Raw genomic sequence first — 17678 nt, 5'->3', positions numbered from 1 at the left:
ATATAAATACATGATATAAAATGAAAAAAACTTAATTGCATGTATTTCAATCACAAATCAATTTTGAGATTTAGAGACTTAGAATTCCTCTAAATCATGTTTTCAAACCCACTTTCTTTCCCTCATCCATATCATTTGATGTATTATTCTTAAATTCAATCAAATTAATTTCATAGCTTTCCCATTATTAATCTGCAGAAACACAACTAAAATGATGAACCAAACAATAATAACAGAGTACGTAGGAAACATAAACTTCATTTTATAGAGTTCAGCCAAAGCTCCACAAATGGCTACACGGTTCTTAACAACAAAACTAAGTATTCAAAACATAGATAAGAACAGAGGCAGCTAGCTCACTTCCATGTCCTCTCTTATTGCTGAGCACACTGCACTCGCTGAGCGCCACCATGCATCTCCTCATCCTCATCATAGGCCTCCTGAGCCTGGCTCTGCTGCTTCCTCCTCATCTCCTCCTCAATGTTCACATCGTGCAGCGTTGTCTCCTCGCACTCATCAATCTCCATGTCCGTCAGCTGAGTCCGAGCCCTCGCGGGGAGGATCGACTCCAGAGATTTGCACTGTTCCGGGCTCAGTGAGTCTGGGAACTCCACGGTGAAATGGATGTAAAGCTTGCCTCTCATGAACGGTCTCTGGTACATCGGCATGCCCTCGTCGTTGATGGCCTTGAATTGATCTGCACATATTGAACCATGCTTATAGCCATAGTACACAGTAGAACTAAGGGATAAAACTTAGCTTGTGGTTTTGAGTAATTGGATGGGGAAGGTTACCGGGCTTGACGACTTCACCGGGATTTGATTTGATGAGAAGCTGCCGGCCATCCAGATGGGTTAATATGAAGTGGAAGCCACAGAGGGCTTCGGTTAGGGATAGCGTGTGCTCGACAAAGAGATCATCGCCTTTTCTTTTGAACTTAGAGTGGTCTTTTTGTTGTAGCACAAACACGATGTCGCCGGTGAGACAGTCCGGCGCTTCATCAGCCTCCCCGGGGAAGGTGATTTTCTGCCCATTCTGCATACCCTTCTCAACATGGACCTCAAGGACCTTCTTTTCCGGCACAACTTTCTCTCCTTTGCACTGGGGACACCGGTCCTTGTCACTAATGGTCTCACCAGTCCCTTTACACTCATTACAGGGATGCTGCATCTGTTGAATCATGGATGGCCCCAACTGGCGAATAGAGACCTTCATACCCGAACCCTGACAACCAGAGCATTTCATTGATGCGCCCGATTTAGATCCCTTCCTGCCAAACAAGCAATATAGCTTTATTTAGTTGAGCACAGAACGCCGCTAATGAAGAGAAACTCAATACCAATAACTCACCCTTTGCATTTTGAGCAAAGAGCATTGCGAGAAAGTGAGAGTTTTTTTGAAGTTCCGCTGTAGAGTTCTTCCAAGGAGACTTTCAATGGGTGAATCACATCTTCTCCTCTCCTCTGCCTGCGTCCACGGCCGCCACCACGATCTTCTTGTCATGGTGATCAAGAGGGTAAGACATGGAACTAGATCTCAATTCTCAATGGGGTTAGACAGGTATAATATTAAACCTACCACCAAAGGGGTTTCCACCGAAGAAAGATTGGAAAATATCAAAGGGATCATGGGCGGCACCGCCCATTCCTTCCTTGAGTGCGTCTTCGCCGTACTGATCATATATATCCCTCTTCTCAGGGTCGCTCAGCACTTCATAAGCTTGGGCCAACTCTTTAAACTGCAGATAAAATTTTATGATAAACAATAGGTAGTAACAAGCAATCTGTACAGATCAAACTCAACCAATGATTTGAATAAAATAGTGTTATTAATGTGAGATTTGATGTGACTAAAAATAAACAATCCCAAATGCCCTATTTACGGCGATAGAAGGCGTCATCACGCTGACATTGAAAGAGCAAATGCTAATCTGACCTACAAATGCTTAAAATATCTAAACGATTAAGCAAATAAAGTTTCAAATATATTCACTTCAATACTGGAATGTACTATTTGTTGCACATTGGAGAGCATCAAAGCATATGCATCACAAAACAAACGTATCCTGATTTGGATTATTGTTCCATGCTCTTCCAATCCATAATCATAAAAAAAAACAAAAAAAACTCTGATAACCAATCATCAGGTCCGTTAAAAAACTATAAACATTGAACTAACAGATCCTAAAAGTAATCCAATCACGAGCTTGATTGTTTTAACTTCAGATCTGAACAGGCCATAATCTTGTAATATCTAATAAATTCCAGAAGGAAACCACCTTCAAGCGGTAAAGTACCAAATAAACTCAAGAAACTGCAAACAATGCTGCTACCGCAAGAGGAAAACCCAACTACATAAATCTTCAGGGTTAACTAAATTAAACTAAAACAAGAAGCACTCCATATCCCCCGCTAACAAGCTTCCAACACAACCTATAAACAATTACACTGATCGCCAAGCTAACCAAAAGAAATTAAAAAAGAAAACTACAACCAACGATAGAAAACCACTTCCAAAACAAGATATCAACCTTCCCGATTATCACCAAACCACCCAACACATCAAACTCAAAGATCCGAAAGCAGGTAAAACCAATATCAACTTTACCTTCTCCGGATCGCCTCCCTTATCCGGATGGTTCTTGATGGCCGCCTTGCGATACGCCTTCTTCAAATCATCCTGCGACGCGTTCTTCGACACGCCGAGAATCTCATAATACCTCTTGTTGTCGCTCTTCTTCGGCGCCCTCCCGAACATCTTGCTCCTATTCTCAGATCAGCTTCCTAGTTTCAGGAAGAGGGAGGGAGTCGAGGAGAATATAAATTGCAATTGAGGTCTAGAGAGAAGACTGTAGAGCCGGTCGTTGCCGTCCATGGTGGAAGCATCTAGAATTTTTCCATAGCTTCCCGTAGTCGGGAGAACCTTGGCCGTCGGATTTAGAATGGACGAACTGCTTTGTATATCCAGAGTCTTCCAATTTGTTAGGAAAAAGAAAAGGTATATCAATTTCGTACTAATTATTTCAAAAGACTTAAAAAAATCAAAAGAATGACTTATTTATTTATTTATAAATTAAATTACTAAATGACTAAAAACTTAATCCATCATCTTATAATACGTCCATAAAAATTATTTAATGAAATTTGAAATTTTTTTTAGGGTATTAAAAATTTTAAACTTTTATATTCACTATCAAATTTCAAAACTTCATAACCTTCAAAGAATATTTTTTGCATCATCTCGTGAAAAAAAATTTTACACAAAAAATCCTGATACAAAACTGCATCATGTCTCCATTTATAATGCATCACATGTAATGTTCAACCTCGTCATGTATCAAGCTATTTAATTTTTTTTTATTTAGTGGAGCACGTGACACATTTTGATTAGAGTTTTAATATAATTTTAGATATATAATATTATTTCCTCTTCCTGACATTGAATTTTTATAAAATTTTTGAAGATACTTTAAAAGCGTTAATCAATTAAAAATAAGAGCTTTTCCTAATTTTAAATTTTTAAAACTTTTCAAATATATATATATTAAATAATTTTAAATTTTTAAAATTTTCCATTATTTAATTAAACCATTTTATTTATCTTCAAAAATTTCCCTGTAACTAATAAATTATTGTTATACCCCTAAGCATACCATACCATGGTACATATCACATAATAAAAGGTTTTCAAACATTTAATCGATCTCATTAAGAGTTATATCAAGTATTTTTCAGATTTTCTTAATCAAAATACCTAATTATTATAATTATTTAAAGCCTAAAAATTGAATTTGGGGAAGTAAGGATGTAATTTGTCCGATTTTTTTTTGTTTGGCTGGATATACAATAAATAATACATAAATCCCTTTCTAAATCCAGCTACCAAACACCCCCTTGGTCTTTCATGAGGCCAAATGACAATACACATCAAAGTAACTTGAGAAATATTCTCATAAAACTATGGTCTTGACCTTTAAAAAAATATTATAATAGCCACCACAGTTTTTTGAACAACAACTTTATAAACAATTAGTATTGAGGTGTTTTTGGTTCACGAGGCAGAGCGTAAGTCTTGAGACAGTCTGAGGTGTAAGCCTTATAGCTTAAAAATTATATAAGTGAAAAAAAAGGGTAAAAAAAATATTATATTAGCATCATAACTTACTGATATATTAAAAAAAAATACATTAACATCCTAACATTATAAAAAGAGTGACAAATTACATCTATATGAAATAACAAATTGTATAAGCCACAAAATATCATACACCAACTTGCACAAAATAAAAATATAATGTAAACATCAAATAATTAAGTCGTTAAACTAATATAAAATATGAAATAAAAGTAACATAATATCAAAGTAAGATATAAGATGATTTTACCATCATAGACTTCTCTCATATTGTCCAACTAACATAACAAAATTCGGTGGCAATAAGAGTAGGCTGAGAAGCAGATAGTTGAACAAGCGACGATGGGGACAGCTGTACCGCCACCAGCAGCACCAACAACAACAACAACAAAAGTAAGAGGAGAGTAGTAGGCAGCGATAATGAGAATCTAGACTATGGAAGGGGAAGCTAATTCGATTCGTATTCGAACCGTCTAATAGATTGAAAAAAATTAAGCATGAAAGGCAATCAATGTCACAGTCAATATTATAACCAGTCATGGCAGAATAATATATGGATTATTATTTTTTTATAAAATATTTTACAAATAATTTTATTCTCTTTTTCAATGACAGAAAGAATAACTAATTCAAAAGCTATTTTAAAAAGAGAAGTAGAAATAAGATGTCAGGGGCAAAGCTCAAGGATTGCAATCATTTTGTAATCAAACTAATCTAATATGAACATGTATAAATCTTTCTGTCAGCAATGTTGGCCTACTTTTTATTACATTAATTTGAAATCCCCCTCCAGAGACAATATAGAAAGGCAATTGCAGAACTGAATGAAACATATTCAGAAAGAAGTTTGATTTTTTTTTAGACAAAAAAGTTACTATCATACTTACCAGTATGTCCCAGCACACATCTGATGTTCCAAAAGAAGCTAGAAACCCTCCAGCAGTGCATAAGTTCGGCTAGCTAAAGTTGCAGGTAATTTTGCAATTGCAGCCTCAATCTCCTATAACCATTATTTTAACTGGGAGGTTAGAAAGACAAAAAAGAAACATATAATATATAAGAAAGATGGTTACAAAAGCAAAACAAAGAAAAAATCAATCACTAAAAGCAGCAGAATATAAAAGCAACAAAAGATTTTGAAAAAATGTCAATAAAGAAGAGCCAGGTAGCCACAACCATCAATTTTTTTTGACATGCTTTATGCCTTATTTACAAATAAATAAAAGCAAAAAAATTAGCTTTTTAAATATTACATAACCACTGGATTTAAGCTCAATAACATGCTGAAAATGTAAGGCGGCCAATAAGCACGAGAAACTTCAACACAGCTTTAGTAGATAATCCAAGAAAAAAGAAAACGAGGCTACAATGCATAATGAAAAATTAACAGTAAACAATTTATTTGCAAGTTCAGCAAAATCTGCGGAAAACTTTAAAAGAGGAAACAATAAAATCAATGGGAAAAAGTCATTTGTAGCGGCAGGGATAGGATATGTTAAAAAGGTTGCAGCTATAGAAGAAGTCTGCAGGGTCTACCTCTGAAGTATATCGAGCGGAAAAATGGATTAACACTAAAGCTTTGTTCTGGTACTTATCTGCATAACTTGCTATCTAGACAGCAGAAAGAAGACATAACAACAACAGAAAAAGAAAAAAAAAAAGGTTACCCTAACGCCATCTTGTTTTAGTCTCTGAAGTTAGAAAAAAATCAACTTTAAGGGACTAACCTCGGATAAGTGTGTGTGGCCATACTCTCTAGCATGCTCTATTGACATTGCATTGTCAACAAAAGTACTCTAAGGAAACAATAAGTAGACTTTGTTAGCATCAGTAATGAAAGGAAACAAAAAATGATGGGATGCAGAAATAAAGAAAATAAATGAATAAGTAAAAATTGAAGCGTATCCCTTAATGGCATACATATCAGCTTAATAAAAGCATGGCATTAATACTACTTTTGGATGTTACATTAGTTATATTCATTGGCTATAGGTTTTCTATGCCAATCAGAATGTCCGTACCTTATCTCTCAATGAAATTGTATATTGTTAAGAAATACCAAATTAAAAATTTTGAATATGTACATCCGATTAGTCTACGATTGGATGAAATTAGGCTGCTCAGGTGTATTTCTGTTAAATAAAAGTATAGTCATTTCGTGAATTATCATCCATAATAAAATATATGGATACAAAAATGATACTGAAACTAGTTAGGAAAACATAAAACAAACTTTCAATAATATTAAAATAGGGTTACAACATGACTCGAATGGAAATAACTACACAAAACATGGAACGACACAAGCAAATACTTCTAAACGTATTCCAAAGGGTGGTCGCGGTCGGCTATAGGGATAGAGATGATTGGAAGGAATTACAAGGGTCACGGGAGGCTGGTGGCAACCGAAAGGATGGTGCAGAATTGTAGGGACAGCAGGTGGGAAAGGGTTGTAAGTGGTCGGCAACTATAGTGGGTTGTTGGAAGGAGCTTGAAAGAAGTTGGCAAAGCGGGTTAGCAGTAATAACATGTGGGAGGGGGAAATGGTTGGGTGTTGGGGTGACAGAGAGAGAGTTTGACAGCTGAAGAATGGGGATGAGAAGGTTTGGGAAAGTAAAAGGGAGGATATAGTCATTACCTTGAAGAAGATATAACCAAAGCCCCATCACCTCCTCAGATACAGCCCACAATGAGGAAAGAGACTTCACACAGAAGATCTGAAACTAAACACACCAAGAACTAACTCCCTACATACCTAGGACAACAATTTATAGGCTCCCTCCAAACATAGGAAGCTTCTACATAAAGGAAGAGAGTAGGAATCCTAGAGAAATCCAACAAGCACTCCCTAGAGCAGCCGATTCGTGATGACCCAAGCCAGATCGCCATAGTTTGTGATCCCTGCCGCGATCCTTCCTGCATTCGCACAAGATCATTGAATCATCGCATTCCCTCGCAACGATTCACAAACTCCCGCTCCTCCTTTTGCGCCGCTCTTGCTTCTGCAATGCCAAACAGGCTAGCCCCGCGGTTCGAAACATCCGAATCGGCCACTATCCAGCGCCCCAAACCGGGTGTTGTTTTAACGCTCGAACAACACCTGTAATCGGGCTCTCCCGTATCAGTTTCCTAGGGTTGGGAAGCTTCGACTTCATAGTAGAAGCTTTCATTTTGTAGTCAGCCACCCTTGGATCCCACTGACGACTGCACTGTCTCCCGGGGCATCAAAGGGTCTTCCCTAACTTGCAAGTAAACGTTCATTTAGATCTGTCCTTTTTGGGCTGTGTACCACGCCTATGTTGGTGAATCTGCCCATAGTAACATATGTTCGGTTCAATAAGCATGTAGTGATAGTAATCGGATCCTTCCCGCACGGTGTTGGTGTTGCTCGTACGACATTAGTTTGACATAAACTTGGTTTTATTTGCCCTACATTGGGGGTGGGTGGCTCAGTCCTCTTATCTGGTTTCATCATTAAAACTAGTTTCATTGACATTCCTATTACTTCAGGCTCTGTCGAAGGAAGGAGGGTGATGCACTTCCCTTCCTTGGCGAAAGAGTACGTGTTTCTATATCCATCGTGTTGAGTGCTTCAGTCAAATTCATGGTCTTCCAAGCAGAAGATGGCAAGCATCCATAGATCGAAAATTCTACCAAGCATCTTTAATTGATGCTGTCTTGATTCTCCTTAAGCCATTTAAGTGGATGTGGTTGGGAATGTATGTGTTGTGAGTCCTAATTTCTATGTATCGACACTATGTTCTTGTTGCTTCCGCCGTTGATGATGAAACTGCATAGATTTTCATTCACTATGTAGCGGGCGTAAAAAATGTTGTGGCGAAGCTACTGCGAATCCCTAGTGTCCTCAGTCTACAGGACTCACCGAATCATGAGCGTCTCTCCTTCATCTGAGAGAAGTTGATACACCTCATCTTGTTCCTCGGTTTTCTCTTCATCGCTAATCTCATGCCCTGATAAAAAAGTGAGACTACTCTGCTCGTGGGGCAACTGGAGGTTATGTGGTTGTAATCATGATACTTGAAACATTTCCTGGCCAATACAGTGTTGGAGGTGCTACCTTTCTCTAACTTCTTCTCACTCTGATTTGGGTTATCTTACTCGTGTTCGGGCTTGCTAGTCTCTCTTGGGTGCCCTTGTCAATTGTGGTAACTGTAGGAGGTCGTTTTTCTGGAGGTCACCGCCTGAAGGATGATTGTTGCCTACTATGCTTCTGTTGTCTCTATACTTTCAAGGCCAGTGTCTTGACATCTCCCAATGTCCAGTATGATTGCAGTTGCACCAAACTGCTAATGGCAGACCTCAGACACCCAAGATATATGGCTACTGTATAAAATTCCGAATAAGGATGGCTTGAACTCAAAGTGCAAAGGTGGATGTGGAGGAATTCAAGATAGTTAAAGAGCATCAAAAATCTTCTGTGAACAAATATGACAAGTGAAAAGGTGACTATAGTATGCAAAGCTTACCATCATATGCACGAAATGATATCACAACAACTTTGAATCTTCAAGGTCCCCAATCTTCAATAATCACATTTATACAAGTTTTTTCAAACTCATTCTTTAATAACATAAAATCCACAAGATATGCTTATAATTAAGTTTTGGCAAGTTGAAATTCTATGTAGGTAAAATTTCCTTTTGATAAGACTGGTAGATCCAAAAAAGAGAAGAAACCAACACGAAAAAGGAAGTGATAATGACTATCTAAAGAAGGTTGTCTAGGACGCTCACTCAGAGATACTGCAACAACAACAACAACAACAAGCTTTCATCCCACTAAGTGGGGTCGGCTACATGAATCCTTTTTCTCCATTGCATCTGATTGAGTGTCATATTTTTATTTAATTTTAATAGATTAAGATCATTTTTATACAATAAGCCCAAGTCTTTTTAGGTCTACCTCTATCTTTCTTAACATAAGTCAAATCTAAAACATCTACTCTCCTAAAAGAATCATCAGATGATCGACCTTTAATATGACCAAACCATCTAAAACGACTCTTTAATCTTGTCCGCCACTAAAGCTACACCAACCTTCTCACGGATATATTCATTTCACATTTTGTCTCTACGTGTCAAGTCACTAATCCACCTAAGCATTCTCATCTCTGCAACAATTAACCTTGTTTTATACTTCTTTTTTAAAGGCCAACATTCTGTGTCATAGAACATTGCAGGTGTCACCGCCATCTTATAAAATATTCCTTTCAGCAAAAGTGGTACCTTTCTATAACACAATAGGTCTGATGCATTCCTCCACTTCAACCAACCAACTTGAATTCTAGTAATAATATCCCCATCTATATCACCAAATATCACTATCACTTTAAACAATAGACTCAAGATATCTAAAGCGTTCACACCTTTTAATAATTTGATCACCCATAGTTACAACTCTGTCACTAGAGCTACCACTACTAAAATTACGTTCCATTTGATTATGTTCCATTTGTACTCAAACGAAGGTCTTTAGACTCCAATGTAGACCTCCATAATTCAAATTATTTCTGAACTCTTTCTCTAGTCTTTTCCACAAGAAGGATATCATCAGTGAAAATCATACAACAAAGTACATCCTCCTTGAAATGTCCAGTAAGAGCATCCATAACTAAAGCAAAAAGATATGAGCTTAAAGCTTAAAGCCAATCCCTGATGTAATCCAACTGGAATAGAAAAATACTAGGCAATCCTCTCTCTGTTCAAACACAAGTAACAACTCTAATTTACATATCTTTAATTACTTGAATATGTCATATCAACACATTTCTCCTTTAGAACTCTCCAAAGGACTTCTCTAAGAGTCTTATCGTAAGCTTTTTCAAAATCAATAAAAATCATATGTAGATCTTCCTTATTCTCTATGCACTTCTCCATCAAACCTCTCAATGAATGAATAGCTGCCATAGTAGATCTGTGTGGCATAAATCCAAACTAATTATTAAAAAACTTTATATCACGTCTTAACCTATGTTATATTACCCTTTCCCATAATTTTCAAGTATGACACATCAACTTAATTCCTCTATAATTTACACACTTTTGTGCATCCCTTTTATTTTTAAAAATGGAGACCAAAATACTCTTCCTCTACTCTTGAGGCATCTTTTTAGTTTTTAAAAAAATATTAAAGAGCTTAGTAAGCCAAGAAACTTTCAGGTCTCCTAAATATTTCCACACATCAATTGAGAAAACATCAGATCCTACTAATTTTCCACCTTTAGTTTTTAAAACCTCTTCAACTACTTTTTTACTATTGCAACGGTAAAAATAAAATATTTTAATATTATTAAAGATATTAAGATCACTAACGTCGATCATATTTACAGAAACTTCATTGAAAAGTTAATCAAAATAGCTCACCCACCTATGTTGAATATCTTCCTCTACGAAAAACACTATTTGATTTTCATCATTAATACACTTTAAATTTTTATTTTTACTTTCTCTTTGTTTGGCAAGTTTATACATATTTTTTACTCCCTTTAGTATATAATATATTATAAAGATCACTCAAAGCAGAATTTTTATCGTCACAAATTGTTCTCTTAAACTTCCTACGGGTCACCTTATATTTTTCCCAATTCACTCAGACATATAAAATTAACAAAGAGCCCATAGGACAACTCATCCTTCGTATGGTTGACAAAAGAGACTAAAAGATCATTAAAGGTCACTACAAGTCAAAAAGCAACAACAACTTTATCCCACTAAGTAGGGTCAGCCAAAAAAAAAATGCACCTCCATGACAAGAATTCGAGCTTTTAGGACCTCAGCATTATCTGGGTCAACAACAAAATCGGACATTGTATCACCCGTAAAGGCAATCTCAGGTGAAGTCACTGTGTAAGTGATCTGCAAACAAAAATAAAAATCAAAAAAAAAAAAAAAATCAAAATCATTTTATGACAGAACAGATAAGTTTTAAATAAGACAGACCTCAACACCAGATAACCGCAAGTGCTTGATTTCATGTCCTGAAAGAGTAATATATTCCGGCTTAAGTTTCTGTTTAATAGAATAAATAATATAACCCTGCATATGTTTGAAGAAGACAAAATGTATTGAGAAAAAATAGCTGTAAAATATGAATCCCAATTTTATTAGAGATGGTCAGAAGTTTTAAGTTTGAACTGGCTGTACCTGGCTAGGTATCACATGGTAAGTCCTAAATGCTTTCACTTTAAGATCCCTCCTTAGCTGATACTCATCTCCTGTAATTAGAAGTTTCTAAAGAACTTTCATTTGTCTGCTCAGCTCCAGTAAATTGATGACAATTAAGGAAAAAAACCTTTGATCCTCAAAATATAATGAAGATGATATCCTTAATCATCAAATACCTTTAAAACGTTAAAGAAGACATGAACTTACCCACATTCATGCCTATAAGATTATGCTTCAATTCAGATTGATCCATTGCCCTGTGCAAATCAAATAACCCTTCAATAGTTTCCTTGATAGAAGCTGGAACAAAAATAGTTGGTGGCTTCATACGATAAAGGCCTCGAGTGGCAACATACATGGGAAGGCCTCCCTGTTGCGAACAATATTATACTTCGATAAAAAGAAAATTAAAAAAATATATATAGTATTATACTTTGAGCAGCACTGACAAAAAAAAAGGCATTTTATTCAAACTTTAATGCGCATGGGCATACCAATGAACTACAAAGTTTGTGGCATCCCTATAATCAAGTGATAAATGGGCAACTGCCCTCACTACCGAACCCTATCCACAATGCATGGGCAGGGACTTACATCCTCATAAAATTCAAGGAAGTTCATCCAACTCTCAAAAAATTATTAGTGTAAATCCAACATGATTTAACAAGCACTTGCATGAGTAACCACAGCCATACATTATTTGTGGTTTTCCGTTCAAATTTATTTTTCTTAGTGAGGGACTGTAACATTAGTCAACATTTGAAACTTACTCATAATTTGACTCGATTCAAAATCATCTTGAGTCGTTCGATTAGACTCATGAGTCAAATTCTTGATTGGCAAAAATTTTAAGCCAATATCAAGCTGAGGGTGTCTGGCACAAAAAATAATTGGAATGAACTTGTAGATATACTTATTTTAAACCAAATCAAACACCAATTTCAATATATATTTTGAGTCAGGCTAGGTCAACCAAAATTCCAATTTGAGTTTGAGTCCACTTTGAATTAGATTGAAGTCAAATATTTTGGTTCGAGTGAAGCCTAACTTGCTCAAACCTAACTCAATGCCAACTCTATTCTTATTAATGACTCTCAAGAAAATTGTGTTGGCTCCAACATAATGGGCCATGGTTTAAAATTTCACAACTGGAAATTGAGATATTTTTTTATGGGGTGGGACATAAGCTGGAAAATTAAACCATTAAATTTATTAAGTATTTTTTAAAAAAAGACATATGAGAGTAATCCTTTTTAGAGCACAATATTTTGTAAAAGTTTGATTTCTTCCAATAAACTATTTAGAGTACATCAAAGTGACATAATAAAAAGTCATACAAACACCAATAACAAGAAAGAAGTTGATGATAAACAAGTAAGCCTAAACATTAAGGGTCTGTTTGGGGCAGCTTGTGCGTTTTAGGATAAGCTGCTTATCCTGAAACGCGGCCCGCGGGCCGCGGCCTGCGTTTAGTGTAAAAACCCAAACGCAATTTCGGATAAGCTGGCGAAACGCGCGAACCAAACGGTACGACCGCACTTATAAGCTGCCCCAAACGGACCCTAAGTCTAAAATAAACTAGTAGACATTTTATTAAATAAACTAAGTGTGGCTTCAGGCTCCGAATTCAAAAACATCTCCCACTTCCATCACTTAGAGGATCTTAATTGAAATTATAATCATAGTTGATTGTTTTCTATGCCCCTTTATCTTACATAAAAAGGGTCCAATACCTTCCAAACCTTATAATAGAGGTGTGCACCACATTCATACACTCCTAGGAGGACCTCAAATAATTGAGGTGTAAGCCTCTTTCTCCCACTAAGATGTAAGTATAAGGTGCTTTGCATTTCCTCGCTTGAGGCGCATTCTAAGGCAAGCCTCAAATTGTTTAATGGTAAACTATGTTGTGAACAACAGAGAAATAAGCTAAAAAGTTGATGGATGGCTTGTGATTATGCCAATTTTAAGAAAAAGAAAGAAAGCAATATGTTTGTTAAAATCACGATATATTCATCATTAAAAATAATTCAACCTTTGATTACTAAACCACGAAAATGCAAGGCATGTTAAAAATCTTTCTTAAAAGCAAAATAAGTAACAATGTATTATTACTAAAACTTCTTTCGCACATTTCTTTTCTCAGTAAGCTTTATGCCGGTTGGAAATTTCGGTATGGGATATGCAAAGGCAATGGGGAAAGATGAAGGCTTAAATAAAGCATGGATGATAATTGTGGATCCATAGTCAACAATAGACTTAAACTATACAGCAAGGCAAAAGATGGAGTTGAATTAACCAAGAGATGTTAAACTGGTTGGCAAGAAAGTGGTAACAAATAGCATGTTATAAGCTCGACAAGGCATAGTTTTCACCAAAAGGGCAAAACATTAGAGAGGTAATCTAGGTAAGGCATGCACATAGTTCCCAAAACGAATAGTAAGACAAAGGAAAAGTCCATGGATTGGAAAATTTGCATAGGATGGGATAAATGGCTTCCACAGAATCTGCAACAATATATCGGAGAATAGCAGACACAAACAGAGTGGTAAAAAAAACAACAAAAGACTTCCTCTAGGTATTTATGTACTCTTGAACATAATATCAGAGAATCATCTAACAAGTACAAATACTGAACAAAAGGGCCCTACAACAGTGCTATAAGTTCTATAAACCCTAAAAATAAAAACCTTAACTAAATTTTGATGAAATAATTTAGTAAAGAAGTCAAGTCATTGAAAACATATGCAAATTGAACAATGAAAAAACTATTGAATTAAATAAAATATTGTATGCAAATTTCTATTCGGATTAGCATTATAATTAACCTTATGATGCATTAACTTGTAGTTAACAAAAATCAATTTATGAGCTATGATCCTGCATAATATATGCTTACAATGTGGTCCAAGTGGCCATGAGATATGAAGAGATAGTCCTGAGAGATAGACCTTTGAGGACATCTACCAATATCAAATGCTATTCTTAGTGAGGGGAAAATGACACACGTCTCTTGGCCTCCAATTGACAAGCCCTCAACCGGATAACCTTCTACATGAAGAACCGCATTTCTTTTTGATGGTGAAGATTTATTCAAAAGCTCCTCATCCTTGGCTGTGCTTTGCCTCCCAAATGTAGTTGAAGACTCACTTACAAGCATTTCATTGATCTCCATGCTTCTCTGACACTCCATAGGATAAGTTTTTTTTACTGATTACCTCTTCTTGCTTTCAAAGTTTAAAATCGAGGATAAAACTTTATTGTCATTACTTTTGCCAATGGGGGATGATTTGACAATTTTTTTCTCCCGTGTCCTGCGAAAATTTATACAATTTTTTTAGTCAATTTGCACATAAAAATACAAATTAAAAAACAACAAATATGAATCAGCAGGATAAAAACTTGCAACATACAACCCTTATTTACTTATAACAGAACATAGAAACATAAAATCCTTTCAGCAGTTCACTTACCTACACCCTCTACCTCAGCATAGCAAACCTGCACCATCATAACAAATTCTGTTATGAACTCAACTATATATACACCTATTGTATATCACTATTGAGCCGCCAATTAGTCTTAATTCAGCATCTTCCTCATTACCCTGATTTCAGTATTCAGATCCCTGTTCATTACTCTATATAGTACAGGTTTGTTATGCTAAGGTAGAGGCTGTTGGTAAGTGATATGCTCAAGGGTTTTCTGTTTCTGTGTTCTGTTATGAATTACAACAATGGAAGCATATTTAAGCCATTACAGAAGAAGATTAAGGATGTAGTCTGACCGACAAAGACAAAGAAGTAAAAGCATAGGAAGTCAACGTTAGGAAGATTAAATAAAAAGAAGTCTAAAGGAAGTGACATCCATATATGGTTCAATTTTCCAATAAATTAAAAAAGCGAATATGCAAACATGGATTGGTTTAAGAATGATAAATTGAATCAAGAAAGAGATATGGTAGAGTAAAAGTTGCACAATTCCAGCTGTTAGGCAAGGTGTGGAAGTGGAAAACCCACTTCAGCTCAGGAAGTAGTTGTATGTAATGTACGACTGGTCTTTAATTCCAATCTATTCTGCTTCGAAGCAGCTTCAATATAAATTAACTTGTTCAGAGTTGAGACTTCTTTGTTAGTTGCAAAATAATGGTAAATTGAAAATAATTCAGATAAAATCTGTTGGACCTAACTTTGCACATGGCAACGCCAAAACATTACTATGAGTGTTGAAGAAGCTTAACATAGAGGGATGAGAGAGAAGGAGAGCACTCTAGAAGCTCTGAGAATCTCTACTAGATTGCTATCGAAAAGTACAACAGGATCTGGCCTATGTTAAAAACTAGAACATCACTAAATATTATTGAATCTCTGAAGTTCATTCTTTGGCCTCGTACAGCACTAATGGAGTTGCGACAATTGACTAATGCAAATAAAATGATAAAGCAAGGCTTGATAAAGTTTGTTGTGAGGTCGAAAATTTTGGTTAGCCAAAAGTTGACCAAGTGAGGATGAGTTCCCAATTAAAACAAGTTCTATATGAGAAGTTCTCAATGAGAATGATTTGTGTGAGAATGAGTTCTGCATGAAGATGGGCCCCTCTAGAGAACATGTTCTAAATGAGAATAAATTCCCAATAAGGTCAAGCTTTAAGTAAGAATGAGCTCTATGTGATAATGTGTTCACAGTAAGGATAAGTTCTTTCTTAGGATGTGATCCCAGTAAAGATGAGATCTATGTAAGGATGAGTTCCAAATGAGAATAAATTCTCAGTGTAGGCAAGTTTTTTGTGAGGATGATGTAAGGATGAGTTCCGTTTACAAATTCTAGGAGATGGATTCCCCTGATGAGTTCCAAGGGACAAATTTCCTTGATAAGCTCCTAGGGATGAATTCCCTTAACAAATTCAAGGAAATAGATTCCCTTAACGAGTTCTTCTACAGAGATTCATTTTTATCCTTTATATAGATTTATCGAATAAGTCATCATCTTCTCAAATGATTCTGCATGAAGATCTTTCTCTTGAATGAAATCAATTTTATCATGTGCATGGCTGCTTTTGCCATATTTGGGATTACAAAGAGGTAATCCGTGCTTGCAAGTTCATTTTACAACATGATGGTGTAACCCCGTAGATTTTATTTTGTATGTGTTGTAGTTTGGGTTTAGTTGGGATCTACTGCCCACTTTTGCAACATTTTATATATTAATAAAATTTATTTTTTTCCAAAAAAAAGAGAAATTCCTTATAGGCCTATTTAGTGTTAACATATTAGGGCGAATTCAAATATATTTTACTTCAAAGTATATAAAATTTGGCAAGGAAATGCGAACAAATGCATATTTTTATCAACAATTTCTTATCAATCTTTGAGAAAAATTTTAAGGACAAATTCTATTACATCATCATTGTGATTGAAACATCTCCATACAAGAAACAAAAAACTCAATTTCTACTTTGAAAACCTTGGGATTGAGATGGTTCTCAAAACTATTGGATTTGCTTGGAGATGGATGCAATATATGAATAATCAAAACTTGTATTGCACTTATAACATTGCAGATCTAATAATGACTTTGAAACAGATCTTAACAAAAAATTTAGCCAACAAATCCCAACGCAATTTTTTTTCTTTCTAATTGACCAAACAAGAAAGCCAAGAAAAAAAAAAAACAATCGATAAAGTTTACATGAATCAAATAAGTGAGGGAAACCAACTTTTAATTCAATTCTTACAATTCCCGCTAACGTTTCCCTTTCACTCCCAATCTTATAATATCTTGAAACCAAAGAGTGCCTATAGAGTTTTCAGTCTCAGAAGTCGCTTTTCTAGTCCAGTTTTAGAAACTCAACTTCTGGGAAGCCGAACTTGTTCGAATCACAAACAACAATATCACCATAATAATACAAACACGTACAGATACATGCTCAGTTAATCATCATAATCAACCAATGCAATTACTGAAACCCTACCAACGATTCTCTCGCTTCTTAGATGACCAGAATGCTCAAAAAAATGCCAAATGGAGCTCGATAACCCTTCCAAATCCCTCTTCAGATTCTTCTGGGTAAGCAGAAATGAAAAAAAAAAGACAAATAAATCGGAAAATACAGAGTTCATTAAGAAAATATACCGATTTATTGAAATGGTAGACAGGAAATCCTACCGAAGCAATAAGATAAAACGTCGCCGAATTCGAAACCTTCAAAGGCCGGATTAAGAATGGCAGCAATTACTGCTGCGAGGACTCTCTCATCCAGACTGAAAAGTCGATGAACTCATGACAGCAAATTTACATACATAACAAAGAATTTTTATGTGTTTACAATTTTCATATATATATATATATATATATATATATA

At 35.6% G+C, this 17678-nt stretch overlaps 2 protein-coding genes across 7 annotated transcripts; both read right to left on the bottom strand.

Moving 5' to 3' along the window:
- Positions 1-242: 242 nt before the first annotated feature.
- On the bottom strand, positions 243-2920 carry LOC110039414 (dnaJ protein homolog). The gene is made up of 5 exons (XM_020744463.1): positions 2608-2920; positions 1579-1738; positions 1351-1492; positions 795-1270; positions 243-697 (listed from the first exon to the last, which is right to left on the bottom strand). Exons 1-5 carry the CDS (start codon positions 2755-2757, stop codon positions 375-377), a joined length of 1251 nt encoding a protein of 416 aa, XP_020600122.1. The 5' UTR covers positions 2758-2920; the 3' UTR covers positions 243-374.
- A 1289-nt stretch (positions 2921-4209) lies between these two features.
- On the bottom strand, positions 4210-17624 carry LOC110039415 (nuclear ribonuclease Z). 6 transcript variants are annotated; one of them, XM_020744469.1, is made up of 12 exons: positions 17483-17624; positions 17289-17379; positions 14218-14632; positions 11675-11688; positions 11526-11575; positions 11298-11368; positions 11094-11189; positions 10896-11009; positions 5862-5930; positions 5671-5745; positions 5022-5134; positions 4210-4486 (listed from the first exon to the last, which is right to left on the bottom strand). In XM_020744469.1, the coding sequence occupies exons 3-11, from the start codon at positions 14509-14511 to the stop codon at positions 5060-5062; spliced, it is 858 nt and encodes a 285-aa protein (XP_020600128.1). In that variant the 5' UTR covers positions 14512-14632; positions 17289-17379; positions 17483-17624; the 3' UTR covers positions 4210-4486; positions 5022-5059. The 6 variants fall into 6 exon arrangements, with proteins under 6 accessions (XP_020600128.1, XP_020600123.1, XP_020600127.1 ...); XM_020744464.1 differs by having other exon boundaries at positions 11526-11688; XM_020744468.1 differs by having other exon boundaries at positions 10926-11009; positions 11526-11688.
- Between the last annotated feature and the right edge of the window lie 54 nt (positions 17625-17678).

The sequence above is a fragment of the Phalaenopsis equestris genome, unplaced genomic scaffold, assembly GCF_001263595.1.
Source record: "Phalaenopsis equestris unplaced genomic scaffold, ASM126359v1 Scaffold000002, whole genome shotgun sequence".
Classification (NCBI taxonomy): domain Eukaryota; kingdom Viridiplantae; phylum Streptophyta; class Magnoliopsida; order Asparagales; family Orchidaceae; genus Phalaenopsis; species Phalaenopsis equestris.
This window is presented reverse-complemented; position numbering and strand designations above follow the sequence as displayed.

What these genes read in the sequence shown, in the direction of transcription:
- LOC110039415 (XM_020744466.1), bottom strand. Translation starts at nt 14,511, where the DNA reads ATGGAGTGTCAGAGAAGCATGGAGATCAATGAAATGCTTGTAAGTGAG. An exon ending in TCTTATAGGCATGAATGTGG is followed by an intron (nt 11,369 to 11,525) that starts GTAAGTTCATGT and finishes TTCTAATTACAG; the next exon opens with GAGATGAGTATCAGCTAAGG. An exon ending in CCGCTCGATATACTTCAGAG is followed by an intron (nt 5,135 to 5,670) that starts GTAGACCCTGCA and finishes TAATGGTTATAG; the next exon opens with GAGATTGAGGCTGCAATTGC.
- LOC110039414 (XM_020744463.1), bottom strand. Translation starts at nt 2,757, where the DNA reads ATGTTCGGGAGGGCGCCGAAGAAGAGCGACAACAAGAGGTATTATGAG. An exon ending in CTTTGCTCAAAATGCAAAGG is followed by an intron (nt 1,271 to 1,350) that starts GTGAGTTATTGG and finishes CTTGTTTGGCAG; the next exon opens with GAAGGGATCTAAATCGGGCG. An exon ending in CGGTGAAGTCGTCAAGCCCG is followed by an intron (nt 698 to 794) that starts GTAACCTTCCCC and finishes CAATATGTGCAG; the next exon opens with ATCAATTCAAGGCCATCAAC.